This window comes from Erpetoichthys calabaricus, chromosome 13 (assembly GCF_900747795.2).
Source record: "Erpetoichthys calabaricus chromosome 13, fErpCal1.3, whole genome shotgun sequence".
Lineage (NCBI taxonomy): Eukaryota > Metazoa > Chordata > Cladistia > Polypteriformes > Polypteridae > Erpetoichthys > Erpetoichthys calabaricus.
The window spans coordinates 125,222,787-125,240,291 of record NC_041406.2 but is presented as its reverse complement, the minus strand read 5'-3'; the positions used below and the strand labels follow the sequence as shown (position 1 = coordinate 125,240,291).

Here is a 17,505-nt window from a genome sequence, read left to right as displayed (position 1 = left end):
GGTATTTGCTGAAATTCTTCTATTTCCCCCCATGCTTTTGCCATTGTCTTTTCACAGAAGGCTGAGGTTAAGGGCTATTTATATTGATTTGCATATTCAAAGAGGCATAATTCTGGGAGGAGTTGGAGCGGGGCAGCAGGCATGTGTGTTACTTTTCGTGCTGACAGAGATTTATGTAGTGGAAGAACGTGGAAGTTGGCGAATGCACAGATTTATGCATGTGGATTTTTTTGTGCGTACGAACATTTCCGCTTTTGTCCATACACCTTGTTATAGTGTGAATTCTAGGCATGGCGTTATACATGAGGCCCCAGGTGTTGCTTCTGGTGGCTGACAGGACTTAAATGGTTTGGTGGTGCTGTGCCCTTGACTAGCTCCACGGCCAATGCCATGACCATGACCACATCCAGCACTCCTACCTCTAGCCTTCATTTTTACTTTTACCTAAGGAAAACAAAATGGGGAATTGAACACTTTTTGGGTGGTAAAACTAAAGGAAAAACAGCTGCAAAACATATATATAAGCATAAAAAATAGTCTTTGTAGAGCTGGATTTAGATGCCAGCTCAACTAAATTTCTGTGATGATAAACTGATATATTCACTTGTACTAACAACTCGTTGTTGAATATCGATGGGTGATCTCTATTATTACGTTTTCTGTAGACATTGATGGATTACACAGTGTTTATGATGGTGTATTTTATGGCAATCTTGAATGTGTTGCACAAAAATAATTGTCCAAATGCTTGCAATAGACCCTAATGACATACACCCTTGATATTTAATATATAGTTTATCAGTTTGTTTTTTGACATGCTTAAATTTTGCTTGATGTTTCTTTAATAGTAGCTCTGTATTCTAATATTGTTTTATTTTCCCTCCTTAGGTTGAAAGGCTAGAAGCCAAAGTGATTGAACCTTTAAAAAGTTATGGAACTATCGTGAAGCTCAAGAGGGTAAGCAGGTGTTAAAGCTGTAATAGTGAAGTTAAATCTACTAGTGATCTACAGTAGAGCACATAGGAATGCCCCTTGGCAGTTCATTTGGTTTTTTCCACATTCTACCTCACTGTCACATGACACCCAACCATTTTCCCCACCCAAGTCACTGAAATCTTACTTTGTAGTTGTTATTTTTCATGGTCCTTGCAGTTCCAAAAACAAGTGCTAGATGGCTTATAACTTACTGAGAAAACCCTGTATGCCACCTTTCACAGACTTTCTGTGAGGAGTCTTACTTTTGTTTTTTTTTAAACGCTGGTATTTTTCCATCCTCTATGCCACAAAAGTTCAGTCCAATGTCATGCTGCATCCAAACGGTGCCATCTTTCACTTTATGTCTGGTATAGCTGTATTGTTCTTCTGTGTGAGTGGACATTTCTTGCAGGGATGGCTTCTGTTGACTTTCTCCATTGTAGGACCCTCATCCTCATCTCAGTTCACCTCTGTTATAGCATGTCTTTATTTGAAAACTAACAGTGTCAGATCGGGGTTGCATGAACGTGACTGAGAGAATAAAAGTGAATAATAAAACACTAACTTATACAAATATCATAAATTTACACTGGCTGTTACAGACTCAAATAAATCAAATTTAGTTTTTATTCTATAATAGTAATAATAATAGCCGCTCACTACTCAAAACAGTTAATGCGTGAAGGACCTGGTATTGAAACCGCAACCTCTTAACTTGGACACAGCAGCTCTTACCTCTGCACCAGCCAAGCAGGTGTGTGTGTGTGTATGTACAGGGTGCGCACAAAGTCCGTATACCCCTATCTTTAGGAGCATTTACAGGAATAACCATGACAATTTGGTTCCTATGGACATCAGCCCAAGTCTTCCCGGTATTTCGAGGTGCGTTTCCGACATCCCGTCTGGTGCTGCCGCTCAGGAAATCGACGAAGCGATGGGTGACACAAGTGTTTTCACGATCGAGGAGCGTTTGGTGGCCACTGTGTGGGTTCATGAGCGGCCTGTTACTGGGAAATTGATCAAAAATGTCATGGATGACTTTGTTGTGCGTTTTGGGAAGGCGTCGCCGACAAAGAGGATGTTGTTGCAGTGGGAGAAGAAGGCTTTTGCAACGGTCAGCGTCCGAGATGCGCCGCGAAGTGGAAGACCATCCACAAGGCATGAAACGTGTGCAGATGTGGCAGAGTCTGTCCAACGATCCCCAATGAAATCCACTCGTAAATGTGCTGCTGAGTTGGGAATAGCGGAATCAACAATGCGAAAACACATCAAACAGGACTTGCAAATGAAATGTTGGCGTCCATTGCCTGTTAACGAGTTATCAGATGCCGACTTGGACAGACGTCAGGAAGCTTGTGATCTGATGCTGCACCAATTTCCAACAAATGCTGAGAAGGAAAAGGTTCTCTGACGAGTGCACGATTTATCGCAGCTCCCGCAATCGAAACGTGTTTTTCTGGGGAAAAGAAAATCCACATTTCTTTGAAGAAATTGAGCATAGCCCACCACACGTGATGATCTGGGCCAGAATGACAGCACAACATTTGTTTGGCCCTTATTTTTTTGATGGTTCTGTTAACCAAATCAGTTATCTGGAAATGCTGAATGGCTGGCTCATCCCGCAACTGAGAAACCAGGGCGTACTTGACAGTGTTTGGTTTCAACAAGACGGGGCACCTGCCCATTTCGCAATCACTGTGCGTGATCGCCTCAATGATGTTTTTGGGAATCGTTGGATCGGATGAGGATCAAACAACAATCCCACTCCTCTTCCATGGCCTCCGAGAAGCCCTGATCTCACAACTCCAGATAATGCACTCTGGGGGTTTATCAAAGAAGACGTGCGGAAGTGCCGTTATTCATCGAACGATGAACTGAAACATGTGGTTTGCGCAGCGTTCCAGAAAGTCACCCCGGAAATGTTGCAGAACATGAGCAGGAGAACCTGGCTGCGCATTCGGCTATGCAGAGATCATGGAGGGACCCATACAGATTTTTTTGGATTCCTAAGAGGTAACCTTTAGCTTTCAAAATCCTCCCAAAGAAGGGGTATATGGACTTTGTGCGCACCCTGTATATTTTGGTTAAATTCTAGAAAAAAGAACACTTCTTTTGTTATATGTGTCTTTTGTGAAAGTGTTTATTTGACATTTGGACTTAAGTCTTCACATATTATACACTTCACGTCAGCATTTTGACAGTTATTAGTAGAACATGAAAAAAATTCTGTTTTAGTTATGTGTTCAATATTTCTTGCCTCACATTTCCTGTCATCCCACATTTACACAGATCGTTGTAGACACGAAACACACATGAAATACATGTGTTCCAAATAACGATATATTATTTACCCTATACAATTCAAGGCACCTCACACCCAGATAAACAAACCTGAGCTGGGAGAACTTTATGTATGACTAAAGCTGCATCGGTGGGGGATGGGATAGCAATCTGCCTCCTGCCTGTGCTGATCGACACATTTGTAAAACAGAAGACGCTGATGAAGAGGTGAGAAGGAATTTAAGATAGCCCGGGATTACCAGTTTTTTCGTGGGCATCAGAGATTCTAGTGTTAAAACAGTGAGTTATATCTGCTGCTACCAGCTTGATGTAGGTTGACAAGGCTGTAGGGCTGAAGGTTTGTGGACAACTGATCATTACACCTATATGAGTCTTCTGGACATCCAATTCCAAAACTATGAGCATTAATATGGAGTGCCCCCCAGATCTGGCTATGGCAGCCTCCACTATTCTTGAAGCCTATATATGGAAATGTGTGTCCATTGAGCCAAGAGAGCATTTGCAAGGTCAGGCACTGATGTTAGATGAGAAGATCTGGCTCAGAATTGACATTACAATTTAACCAAAGGACTCCCAGCAGGGTTGTGGTTAGGGCACCGTGCACACCAAACTCGTCAAGTCATTTGTTTATAACCCTGGCCTTGTGCATTGGGCACTGTTGTGATGGCACAGGAAAGGGTCATTCCCAAACTGTTGCTACTAAATTGTAAGTGCACCATTGTCTAAAATATTTTACCATGTTTTAGCTTCAACAGTCCCCTTCACTGGAACCAAAGGGCCTAGCCCAAACCCCGAACAACAGCCTAAGACTGTTATCCCTCTACACGTCTGACTTCAGGTACAGGTCTCAGTCATGTCACCTGCAGAAATTCTCTGATGACTCTGTCATTGTGGCCTGTATCAGGGATGGACAGGAGGATGAATACAGGAGTGTGGTGGACAGCTTTGTGGAGTGGTGTGAGCTGAACCATTTACAGATAAACATCACAAAGACAAAGGAACTGGTTGTGGACTTTAGGAAGCAGGCTCCTCTTCCCACCCCTGTCACCATCAGAGGAACGGATGTTGAGGACTACAGGTACCTGGGGGTACACATTGACAGTAAACTGGACTGGTCCAAGAACACCAACACGGTTTTCAAGAAAGGGCAGAGCCGGCTTTACCTACTGAGGAGGCTCAGGTCTTTCAATGTCTGTAGGAAAATGCTGACTATGTTCTATCACTCTGGTAGAGAGCGTGGTGTTTTTTGCAGCTGTGTGCTGGGGCAGTGGGGTGAAGACAGCTGATGCCAACAGACTGAACAAGCTGATTAAAAAGGCTTGTTCTGTCCTGGGTGTCAGACTGGAGAACCTGGTGGAGGTGTCTGAGAGGAGAATGCTGAAAAAGCTTCTCGGTATCATGGACAACCCCTCTCACCCCATGCACGCCTCCTTGATGGGTCATCAGAGCACACACAGCAAAAGACTCATTGCCTCCAAATGCAGAACCGAACGCCACAGGAAATCCTTTCTACCTGTGGCAATAAGACTGTGTAACTCTTCCTCATTCTGTAGGTGATCTTTTTCAGAATTTTTGTCATTAGGTCTCATTCGGTTTTTTATTTACTCATCTGTATGTTACTGAATGTTTGTTTCATCCCATCATCACATGCTGCTATCTCATTTATTCATGGCACAAACACTAAGTCACTTTTCATAACCACTTGCACTAATAATCTGTTGTTTTATTATATCTGTTATAGTTTTAGTTATAGTTGTTGCTTTGCACAAATTAGTTCTACAGTTATAATACAAACTATTATAGTTATTTGTTACTTTGTTTAGAGTTGTTATTCTGTTTGCACTATTACTACTGTTCTTTTTAAACTCTTACTACCTTATCTTTATTCCTCTTGTTGCACTGAGCATGTATATGACAAAAGAATTTCCCTCGGGATAAATAAAGTTCTTATCTTATCTTATCTTATCTTATCTTATCTTATCTTATCTTATCTTATCTTATCTTATCTTATCTTATCTTATCTTATCTTATCTTATCTTATCTTATCTTATCCCTCCTCTACCAAACTCTACAACAGGCACTGCACATTCTGGGTGGTAGTGTTCTCCTGGCATCCGGCAAACCCAGATTCGTTCATATGACTGCCAGATAGTGAAGTGTGATTCATTACTCCAGATAACACATTTCCACTGCTCTAGCCAATGCTTGAAATTGTATGTAGTGATCATGGGCTTGTGTCATGGAAACCCATTTCATGTAGCTTCGGACGCACCATTCTTGTGGTGATGTTACTTCCAGAGGCAGCTTTGAACTCTTTTGTGACTGGCACAACAGGGGATAGGTGATTTTTATATAGCAGCATTTCTCAACCTTTAAGTATTTGCGACCCGAGTTTTCATAACAGTTTTAAACCCGCCCCCCTAACGTTTTTTTGAAAGGAGCCCACTAATACCAATTTGTTCTTTTTTAATTAATGATATATCATAGATGCATATTTTATTATACCTACTTAACTTTTATTGACATTTATCTAACTCTATATTTATTTTTCTAGTATCAGAATGTAGTTGAAGTTAATTTGTTTTGGTTTCAATAGATGTATTTTTCATATTTTCGATTCTTGTTTTCTTTTTTTCACATCTTCGCGCCCCCCTAGGTGGGCCCGCCCCACAAATTGAGAAACACTGTTATATAGTATGTGTTTCAGTACTTGGCAGTAGGGCTGATGATATGGCTCAAAATTCAAATCACAATATTTTTGGACCAAAAGCCAATGTACGATAATGCAACAATATTTTTTCCTATCCAATTTTACTCACAAAGATGTTATATTTTTCTTATATTTAATTATCTGGATTTAATTAAACTGTAATAACTTTATATCATATACTTTATAATAGAACAGACATAAACAAAATATACACATTATCGCAAGAAATTCATATAAACATTAACGCAAGAAAGCCAGTTTTCTGACTGTACTTGGGTAGTGTAGGAGTAGGTGCTTTAACTACTTTAATAGTTTTGCCATAAAAAATTAGTAGGAGCATATTGAAACATTTTTATTTTTAAGCTATATTTTGTACACAAATAAACCATAGGAAGAACAAGCATTCAAGTGAATCCACAAATTTTGTTTAAGAAATACAAGTCTTATCAACTGCTTCTGGGTTTAAAGATGCCCTATGATGGTTCACTTTGTTGCTGGGTGGCAGAGTCATCACACGTCTCCCTCCAATAATCAAGAATTTTGGTCTTATTTGACATAGTAAGATCTGTGTCCTCCTACTGGTGAGCCAAGATCCTGGTTTGTAAAAGGTGTAACACAGGCTAAATATTTGAGACTGTGACAAAGGGCTGAGCTGACAGCACATCTGTAAATTCCAGGAATGGTCAGAGAACTTTGCCAATTGACTCCAGAACATCAATGTCCTGCCAGGTGAGGACAAGATGTCTATATTTTTTGTCAGATGAGAGAACTTGGGTGATGGCCCGCTGTTGTTTCAACACCCTCTGGATCATTGCCACCCTTAATCCCCATCTTATATTTATTCTGTTATGAGCTGATGCGAAGGCAGATTAAGCACTTTCTGTGCTGCTGTCAAATCTATACTCTTTTTCCAGCTGAAGGAAAAACTTGCAACAATTCTCTTGCATACACCAATGGCCCGTTCAATGCGTGGATCTCTCATGCTTCTCTCTAAAACCAAAAACAAATTATAGTTCTGTTCATTATTTACATTATTATTTCATTTAAAATATTTCTCATACACGCACACACACTCAATGCACACATGCACGCACACACACAATCCCCTTACCAAATGCTAGATGTCAGTCAGTGACCAAAGCACTGTAGTCTCTTCCATTTTTTAAAATCAACGGTTTTAATCATTAGCAGCGCTGTCTGTGGTAGTGGAAGCTTGTCGCACATCATCTAAGGTTTAAGCACATCTCTGAGCCCCAGCGCAATCATTTCTCCAGTATAGTCATCTGGCACATAGCCTGTCTGAAGACAGACGCTGTTCATCTCCCAGTTCTCAATACAATGGACCGGTAGGTTCATGTACGATTGCATGGTATGACTAGTCCACAGACCAGATGTGGTGGAAAAGTGGCTTACGTTCTGAATCTGATTTAAAATTTCCTCCTTCACCTCATTTTATAGATTGGGCAGCATTTCTTCCACAAAGTATTTCCAACTAGGAAGAACATATTTAGGATCCATGTCCTTAGTCTGCTTGTCTTCAGCAAACTGTTTGCGGGCTTTCTTGTGCATCATCTTTAGAAGATGCTTCCTTCTGGGATGACAGCCATGCAGACCAATTTGATGCAGTGTGTGGCATATGGTCTGAGCAGTGACAGGCTGACCCCCTACCCCTTCAACCTCTGCAGAAATGCTGGCAGCACTCATACGTCAATTTTCAAAAGACAACCTCTGGATATGACGCTGAGCATGTGCATTCAACTTCTTTGGTCGACTATGGTGAGGCCAGTTCTGAGTGGAACCTGTCCTGTTAAACCGCTGTATGGTCTTGGCCACTGTGCTGCAGCTCAGTTTCAGAGTGTTGGCAATCTTCTTATAGCCTAGGCCATCTTTATATAGAGCAACAATTTTTTTTTTCAGATCCTCAGAGAGTTATCTGGCATGAGGTGCCATGTTGAATTTCCAGTGACCAGTATGAGAGAGTGTGAGAGCAATAACACCAAATTTAACACACCTGCTCCCCATTCACACCTGAGACCTTGTAACACTAACGAGTCTAATGACACCGGGAAGGGAAAATGGATAATTGGGCACAATTTGGACATTTTTCACTTAGGGGTGTACTCACTTTTGTTGCCAGTGGTTTAGATATTAATGGTTATGTGTTGAGTTATTTTGAGGGGACAGCAAATTTACACTGTTATACAAACAGTACACTGACTACTTAAATTGTATCAGTGTCATATCTTCAGTGTTGTCCCATGAAAAGATATCATAGAATATTTACAAAAATGTGAAGGGTGTACTCACTTTTGTGAGATACTGTGTGTGTGTGTGTGTATATATATAATATATATGGTATATACATGGTATACATAGGACAAACATCAAAAAGATCAACACGTATACAGGAACATTGCAGTGCTGTCAGAAGGAAGGACTCATGATCACTGATCTATACGCATACAAAATCAACCGGACATACATTCAACTGGGACAATGCACAAGTAAGATTTAAGGCCAGTACTAAAAGTGCCAGAGAGCTGACTGAATCTTGGCAATCAAACGAAAATGCCGTTAATAGACATTTGGACATAAACCTAGGATATACAAACTTAAGAAGAACATCCATCCATCCATCCATTTCCCAACCCGCTGAATCCAAACAGGGTCACGGGGGTCTGCTGGAGCCAATCCCAGCCAACACAGGGCACAAGGCAGGGAACCAATCCCAGGCAGGGTGCCAACCCACCGCAGGACACACACAAACACACCCACACACCAAGCACACACTAGGGCCAATTTAGAATCGCCAATCCACCTAACCTGCATGTCTTTCGATTATGGGAGGAAACCGGAGCGCCCGGAGGAAACCCACGCAGACACAGGGAGAACATGCAAACTCCACGCAGGGAGGACCCGGGAATCGAACCCAGCTCCCCAGGTCTCCCAACTGCGAGGCAGCAGCGCTACCCACTGCGCCACCGTGCCGCCCTAAGAAGAACATGTTCACTTTGAGTGCCTGGCTCTTAAACTAATAACGGAATCAGGTCCTGTCTCACTCATTGTTCTCTATCGTCCCCCAAAATACAATGCATCCTTCTTATCCGATCTGATTGAACTTTTGACCCACCTAAGCTCTTACTCTCAGAGAATTATGCTTCTTGGTGATTTCAACATCCATATTGACATTACTACATCTAAACTGAGAAATGAATTCCTGTCCGTACTGGACTGTTTTGACTTGACACAACATGTTGATTTTCCAACCCATTCTGGCGGTCATATATTGGACCTGATCTGCACTTCTGGACTATCTGTTGCCAACATTTACAGCACTGATTTGGGACTCTCTGACCATAAAGCAGTATTTTTCACTGTCTCATTACCTATCCCACCTCTTACCTGTAAACGACAAATTTCTTACAGAAACCTTAAAAATATCTGTCCCTCTATCCTTTCTGGATCCATTTCTGATCTTTTACTGTCTGCACCTATTCCACCAACACTAGATAGTTTTGTTGACCACTATAACTCAGCCCTTCACTCAGCATTAGATAAAACAGCTCCTTTAAAACATAAGGAGGTTTCCTTTAAGCGCTCAGCTCCTTGGTATAACTCAGAATTGCGATCTATGAAAGCAGCTGGCCGACGCCTTGAGAGAATGTCACGTAAGACTGGCCTCACCGTGCACATCCAGGCTTTCTCTGACCACCAAAGAGCTTACAGAGAAGCACTAACTTCTGCCAAGAACACCCATTATGGCAGAATAATAGAAAGTGGCCATGATAACCCAAGGGTTTTGTTCTCTGTAGTTAATAAACTACTCGAACCCGCATCTGGTCCAACTACCTCTTCTACTGAAGTCTGTGAGGAATTCCTCCACTTTTTCCGTAACAAAATTAAAGATCTAAATAATTCAACTAACATAAATATATCATCTGTTTATATCTCTCCCTGTTTTCCCACTCCATCCAGCTCCTTCTCTAAGTTCTCACCAGTCACCTCTGCGTTTGTTAATAACCTGCTTTGTAAGATGAGGCCGACTACTTGTGTACTGGACCCCATCCCCACCACACTACTTAAATCCTGCCTTCGTGCCATAATCCCGACTGTTACAACAATAATAAACTCATCCCTTGACACTGGCTCCGTGCCACTCACTTTTAAAATTGCTTCTGTAACCCCAATGTTAAAAAAGTCTGGCCTTGATGCTGACAATCTTAACAATTTCCGGCCTATTTCCCACTTACCTTTCCTGTCAAAAGTTCTTGAGCGTGTTGTAGCTTCCCAACTCACCAATTACCTAACCTCTAATAATTTGATGGAACCCTTTCAGTCTGGTTTCAGGGCGCGGCACAGCTGTGAAACTGCTCTGCTACGGGTAACCAATGATTTGCTTATGGCAGCAGACTCTGGACAAACCAGCATATTAATTCTGTTAGACCTCAGTGCAGCATTTGACACTGTCAGACATGACATCCTACTGTCCAGAATGGAGAACATGCTGGGTATCTCTGGCACTGCCCTCCAGTGGTTCAAGTCCTATCTGAGTGATAGGCAAGAGTTTGTTAGTCTTGGCAACAGCAGATCCAACTCCGTGCCAGTCACACAAGGAGTCCCTCAGGGCTCTGTCCTTGGTCCTCTGCTTTTCTGTATTTATATGCTTCCCCTTGGCCATATTATCCGTAGTTATGGATTGGGTTACCATTTTTATGCAGATGATACCCAGCTCTACTTCAATGTTAAAAGTGGAACTTCATCAGAGCTTTCTCAGCTCACAACCTGCCTTAGTGAAATTAAAACCTGGATGGAGCAGAACACTTTAAAATTAAATTGCAATAAAACTGAACTCCTGCAAATTGGGACTAAAATGCAACTTAATAAAATGAGCTCCTTCCCAGTCCATCTTGGCAGTGATCTCATCAGACCTGCCTCTACTGTAAAAAATCTTGGTGTCATTTTTGATTCCTCCCTCACTTATTCCACCCACATAAATCACATTAAGAAACTTTCTTACTTTCACCTCCGTAACATATCCCGTGTTCGCTCCTTCCTCTCCTTCTCTAATGCTGAGAAACTTGTCCATGCTTTTATCACATCCCGCATCGATTATTGTAATTCCCTACTGGCAGGTGCCCCTTCTAATCTTATATCACAGCTCCAGCTTATTCAAAACTCAGCTGCAAGAGTCCTTACTCGAACCAGCAGCAGCGAGCACATCACACCCATCCTGCTCCGTCTTCACTGGCTCCCTGTGTCCTACAGAATCGAATATAAAATCCTACTAATAACCTACAAAGCTTTAAATAACCTCGCACCAAACTACATCAGTGACCTCCTCCATCACTATGTGCCTGCCCGCCCACTAAGGTCCTCTGATTCTGGTAATCTTGTTGTGCCCCTCACTAATCTACACTCCATGGGTGACAGGGCCTTCAGCTGTATAGCGCCCAGACTCTGGAATGACCTACCAAAATTAATCAGGTCAGCTGACTCCATGAATTCCTTTAAAAAACAACTCAAAACTCATCTGTTCAGGAAGGCTTTTAGCTCTATTTGACTTTATTACCTTTCTCTCAGTTTACATCTCTGTCAAGATGCCAATGTAACCTGTATGTGTGTGCTAGACCATCAATTATGTTGTCTGTTTTTTTTTTTCAGAATTTACTGTCTTAATCTTCTTTATTTATTTATCTGGTTTGTACAATGCTATATACTGTATATTCTGCCGTTCTTTATTATATTCTGTAAGTGCCTTGAGCATGGGAAAGGCGCTATATAAATAAAATGTATTATTATTATTAAACCCCCCCACCCCCCCCCACACTGACCTAAGACCATATATATAAAATATATATATATCTCTAAATCAGATATACAAAATGATTAGAATAGTCCTGCTTCACAGGTAAACAATGTTTAGCTCTCTCTATACTTAATCTGACCCACTCATACCTTGCAAGTAACGGACGTCAGTAACCACTCTGGGTATTTACTCATTCCTTCTTACTTTAACATAAGACATTGCTTGCTTAATCATTGCTATGTGCATCCAGGGGTGCTTGCGTTTTGGGGGTTTGTAGATTATACTGTAATATACAGACATAAACATCAGATATTTGTGAAGCAGTAATATTCTGATCATTTTGTATTTCTAAACACTGATCAGCATTCAGAAATAACCACATAGCTCCAGTTTTCCATACCCTTTCTGATCTGGAATTCTCTTAAATGAAATGCTACCAATGAGGAATAACAGAAATCATTGTTAGATGTCCTGTACTAACTGAATGCACCAGTTCAGCAGCTGACCTTCCAAATATCTTGATCGCAGTCTCTTTTTTTTTTCTTCCTTTCTTCTAACTTTAAGAGATACATCACACAGAGAATCACTTCCACACACCCTTCATTTTTGTTTGTATTTTTCCCTTGCTGTTTGTCAAGGGTGATCCCTCCATCAAACATAGTTAATCATTGACAGAAAGCCTTGCAGGGGTTTCTGTTATTCCTTATTGGCAGCATTTCATTTAAGAGTAATCCAGATCAAGAAGGTGCAAAGGATGAACTGTCTTTGTGTGGAGAAAACTGGACCTGCACTGTTTCTTTTGCATGCTGAACAGGGATACCGAATGATCAGAACATTCCTGTTTCACAAATAAATTATGTTTTGTGCTGGGGTTAGGCATTTTAACTATAAACTGAAGATAATAAAAATCGGCTCATATAATAATAATAATGATAATAATACTACATTTTATTTATATAGCGCCTTTCCCATGCTCAAGGCACTTCACAGAGAAAGAACGGCTGGGTATACAGTATATAGCATTGTACTAAACCAGATAAATAAATAAAGAAGAGTAAGATAGTAAATTCAGAGTATCCATTGCATGCTATGCTCAGAAAGTGTTCTGACAAATAATACCTTTTTATATTTTTTTTTTTAATCATGTTTTCGCTTAAGGCATTAAGACATTTTCGTGTATGTGAAATCCACGGATTAAAGCTGTCTCTGGGGACTGAATTTTCTTGTAATCTCATGCCTTGCAAGTGAATGACAGTAAATGCCCTGTATTTATTAGTACTTTCTCATTCTAATAGAGGAGACCCCACGTTTAATCAGTAGTGTCCCCGTCGGATGGTATGTGAGTTTGTGTTCGTGTGTACATTTTAGGAGCAGTTTAACTATAAAAAGAGTTAAACATCAGTTATTTGTGAAGCATTAACTCTTTCAGGGCTGATGTCGACTTTTGTCAAAAGGAGGAGTTGACAATGGTAATCGACCGTAAACAGTGACAAAACCAACTGTTATGTTTTAGTTGGACTCTTGTTGCTAGAAGGAAAGTTAGCTTCATTGGTTTTGACCAAGATTTCCTGCGCTCCCATGAGTAGCAAGGCACAAACAATGGCAAAATTGGCACTGACATCTGCCGAGAGATCAAAGTGAATGCATAAAGCAAAATACTCAGTGGATGATGTTTTGCCTATTCTCTCTGAACTGGACTATGACTTGTCAGACTCCGATGTTGATACAAGCGATCAAAGACGAATGTGAGGTTCCGGCTTCAGCTGATTGGTCCCCAGCTATTCGTGGTGCTAAACTGGTTCAAGTAGCTAACACACCTACAGCACTGTTCGCATGGGAGTACTGCCATTTAGCAATGATAAGAGGTAGAAACCAGATTGCAATAAACTGCGACAGTGACCGCTGCTGCTGCCCCAGCCACACAAAGACAGCCTGGCAGCAAGCCTGTCGCACATTCTTGGCAAACTGGCAGTCACAGCACACAGCAACAGACGTTTAATGTTGATTTCTATGTTAAACCATTGCATTTCAGAAAACTATGTTTTTTGTAAAAAAAATATTCAGCCCTCAAAGAGTTAATATTGTGATCATTCTGTATCTCTGTTCACTGATCAGCATCCACAAGAAGCTCCGGTGTTTCCCTCCATAAAGAGGATCTTCCTATCGGCAAATGGGACTCTTATCCTTCCTGATGTAGATTGTCGTTCAGTGAAATGCTGTCAATAAGGAATACCAGAAATCACTGTGCGGCTTTCAGTTGATGTTAAACTAATGTTTCATGGGGTGAAAAGGGGATGTACAGTGGCTGCAATCAGTGCTTTCTAATAATGTTGCTTTTGAAAAGAATCTTTTTGTTGGAGGAACAGAAAGAGCTGGAGAGGCATGTGGCATGTGGTTCAGGGTGGGATGGAATGGGGTGAGGAGGCAGAGATATGTGTGAGTGTTCAAGTATTGAAAGAAAAATGAGTGATTTGGAATCGAGGCCCCTCAGCTAAGACGGCTTGTGAAATAAAGTGCACCTGATAGGCATATGCTTCTTACAGAAATACAAAACAGTTCAAGTATGTATTCATTTGAACTGTTTAATAATTTGTTCAAAGTGATTTTTTTTCTGCTTGACGTCTATGAGGCTCCTCAACCAACTTATTCTGCACTGTAAAAAAATAAAAATGAACTGTTAGTTGTAATAACAGGACAGAAATTGTGCCCTCGTACACACTGTTTACTTAGAACTAACAAATCCAAATCATAAAAAGTCATAGAAAGTTAGAAAAATCATAATCTAGGCAGAGATTCAAAGACAGTCCATCAGAAGACAGTCGGGGAAGGTAAACAAGGGGGCATTAACACTGGAGTTTATCTGGGAAATACAAGGAACAAAACAAGAAGTAGGAAATGATAAAGGCGCACATACATGAAAACAAGGGAGTTAAATCACCCAGACACGTTGCACAAACACTTCACAAAGTGCAGTTATAAAGCTATTATGTCTGTTTATAAAGTATGCTGTTTAGCTGCAACTCATACTGGCACTTCTGAGTACAGAATATAGCATTTTTCTTTTTTCATGTAACATTATATATTTAAAGCTGCTTTTTGCCAATGCTTTTTTATAGTGCTATATAAAATTATATGTTAGCACTTAGTAAAGTCAAAACTAATTTCTTTACACAACAGAAATCTACAGTGGTGCAGTACAGTGGAAAAGGGGCAGCTGAAGAGAACGTTTCGGATGTGCCCCTAATCCGCAGAAATTATGCACTACAAACTATTTGGTGGAACCTATTAAATTAATATATCGCAATACTTTTATTTTTAAACGATGCATTAAAAAGTATTGTTCATATTGTGGCATTCGATATACTGCCCATGCCTACCTGGTGGCCCTGCTCAATGAGTTTGGGTGCCTAAGATGTTATCATTCCTAGGTGCTTCCACTTCACAATAATAGCACTTACAGTTGACTGGGGCAGATTTACCAGAGCAGAAATTTCATGCAATGACTCCTGGCAAAGATGACATAGTTTAAAGTCACTGAACTCTTCAGTACGACTCATTCTACTGCCAGTGTTTGTTAATGGAGACTGCACAGCAATGTGTTTGATTTTTATGTATCTGCTAGCAATAGGTATGGCTGAAACACACATACTTTTGGCCATACTAGTATATTTGTCCCAGTTTAGATATACAGAGTCCTTCTGAAATAATTTTTATATGTTCCATGTTTTAGTTGTGACTCATTTCCTAGTAAAGTAACATATTGAGACACTGTGCCTGTTGTGACATGCATTGCCATACTGAGGTAGGTGTATCGGTACTAAACATTTAACCACCAGTCACATTAGATCTGTTAAAAACAGACAAGATCACTTTTCCTGCAATTATGAAACTTGCAGGCCACAAAACCACTAGTTCTATGATAATACACTTACTATCTGGATGACAAAGTTTGGCCATGCATGTACCCCACAACCCGGGTCATCCCTGCGTGGAGTTTGCATGTTCTCCCCGTGTCTGCGCGGGTTTCCTCTGGGCGCTCCGGTTTCCTCCCACATTCCAAAGACATGCAGGTTAGGTGGATTGGCGATTCTAAATTGGCCCTAGTGTGTGCTTGGTGTGTGGGTGTGTTTGTGTGTGTCCTGCGGTGGGTTGGCGCCCTGCCCGGGATTGGTCCCTGCCTTGTGCCCTGTGTTGGCTGGGATTGGCTCCAGCAGACCCCTGTGACCCTGTGTTCGGATTCAGCGGGTTGGAAAATGGATGGATGGATGGATGTACCCCACAAAAAAATTTTTAAATATAAAGTATAGTTTTCATGCAGAGAACAAGTAGCCCAGCACCTACAGCTAAGAATGGAAATTTTGAGGTTTTGGTTTTTTAAATTACAGCATGCACTTCCTTTTTTGTTGTAATTGCTTGTTTAACAAGTATAATTTGTTGTCTGCACTGCAGTAATTATATATTTTTATGATCCGAGTAGCCGTCTTACAGGTCTGTGGAGTTTTATGTGCAAACTGTATTAATGATATGTGAATGATGAGTGAAAGATCTAGGTGTGCATTTAATATCACTATTATAGCAGAGAATGTAAAATCACATGCCTGAAACCCCCACATTAATTTAGAAGGTTGGTATGCATAGCTTGATGACTTTGGGCATGAAGCACTTACTGCCCAAAGGGCAGTTTGCAACAGAGTTAGCCGTACAGGAGCATGAGACATTATTAGTAACTTCCTGACAGGTAGGACAGGTATTAATGCAGTCTTCTACCTAATAAATGATGCCTGGAAGCCTCTTAAGAGAAATTTTGTCCATCATTTGAGAAAATGTTTTGGAAATGGACATATACAAGATGTGAACACAGATTTATTATAGAAGAAAGAAGCCTTTTCAATTTCCACCAACTTCCTTGTGGTAATCAAAATACCTCAAAGTTATGGCTTGTAGCGCTTAGGTTGGATATGAGCACTCGAATGGAAGACCAACTGAAAATGGACGTGCAAGTTTGTAGTGCTCCATGGACAACTTCTTGCAGCTGAAAAGAAAAAATGTTTCTAATTGTTAAAGCCAGCTGCAATTCTAAACATATTTAAGGTGAGTCATTTCACTGCAGCTGTAAGTGAAGGTGGCTGAAATGTAGAGCTGTACAGTAAGTTTGAATCATAGGCCTGATCATTGTCAGTGTGTAGGTTGCATGTTCTCTAAGACTTAGCATGCTGTTCCCTGCAGCACACTTACAAAGCCATAAAGATAATTTGAAATGTTGCTTCCAGCTTAGTGTATATAGGCATGTGTGTCAGTTGTTCCTGTGTTCAGCATATAAGACTGTGTGTCATTTGTTCCTCTGTTCAGCATTTGCTCATGCTTTGCCTTTCACACATTGCCGCAGAGGGATAGACAAATGGCAACATAAGGTTCAGAACCAGTTTTGTTTTGAAATGGCCAAATCACATTTTTTTTTTTAACCCTTTTCTAAAGTGACATGGATATGCCTTATTACAGTATTTGTGCAATCTCAAGATGCAGATTAATATACTATAACATTATTTCCTTGAAAAGTGGATGTGTTTGGAAAGTTAAGTGTTTTTTCATGTTTGGACCCTCAGTGTTTCTAAACTCCCATATTTGCATGACATTAATGTGGCTGAGTTCAAAATGCTTTGTTAAAACAGAAGCACTAGAAACACAGTAATAGCTCAGTGTCACAGAGTTTATA

General features: G+C 40.7%; 1 protein-coding gene across 1 annotated transcript in view; it reads left to right on the top strand.

The window, feature by feature from the left end:
* The window catches only part of cibar1 (CBY1 interacting BAR domain containing 1), a 160,285-nt gene that overhangs the window by 33,404 nt on the left and 109,376 nt on the right, over nucleotides 1-17,505 (top strand). Inside the window, exon 3 of the mRNA XM_028817797.2 lies at nucleotides 889-957. Within this exon, the coding sequence (XP_028673630.2) occupies nucleotides 889-957 (69 nt within the window). The remainder of the gene's footprint in view (nucleotides 1-888; nucleotides 958-17,505) is intronic.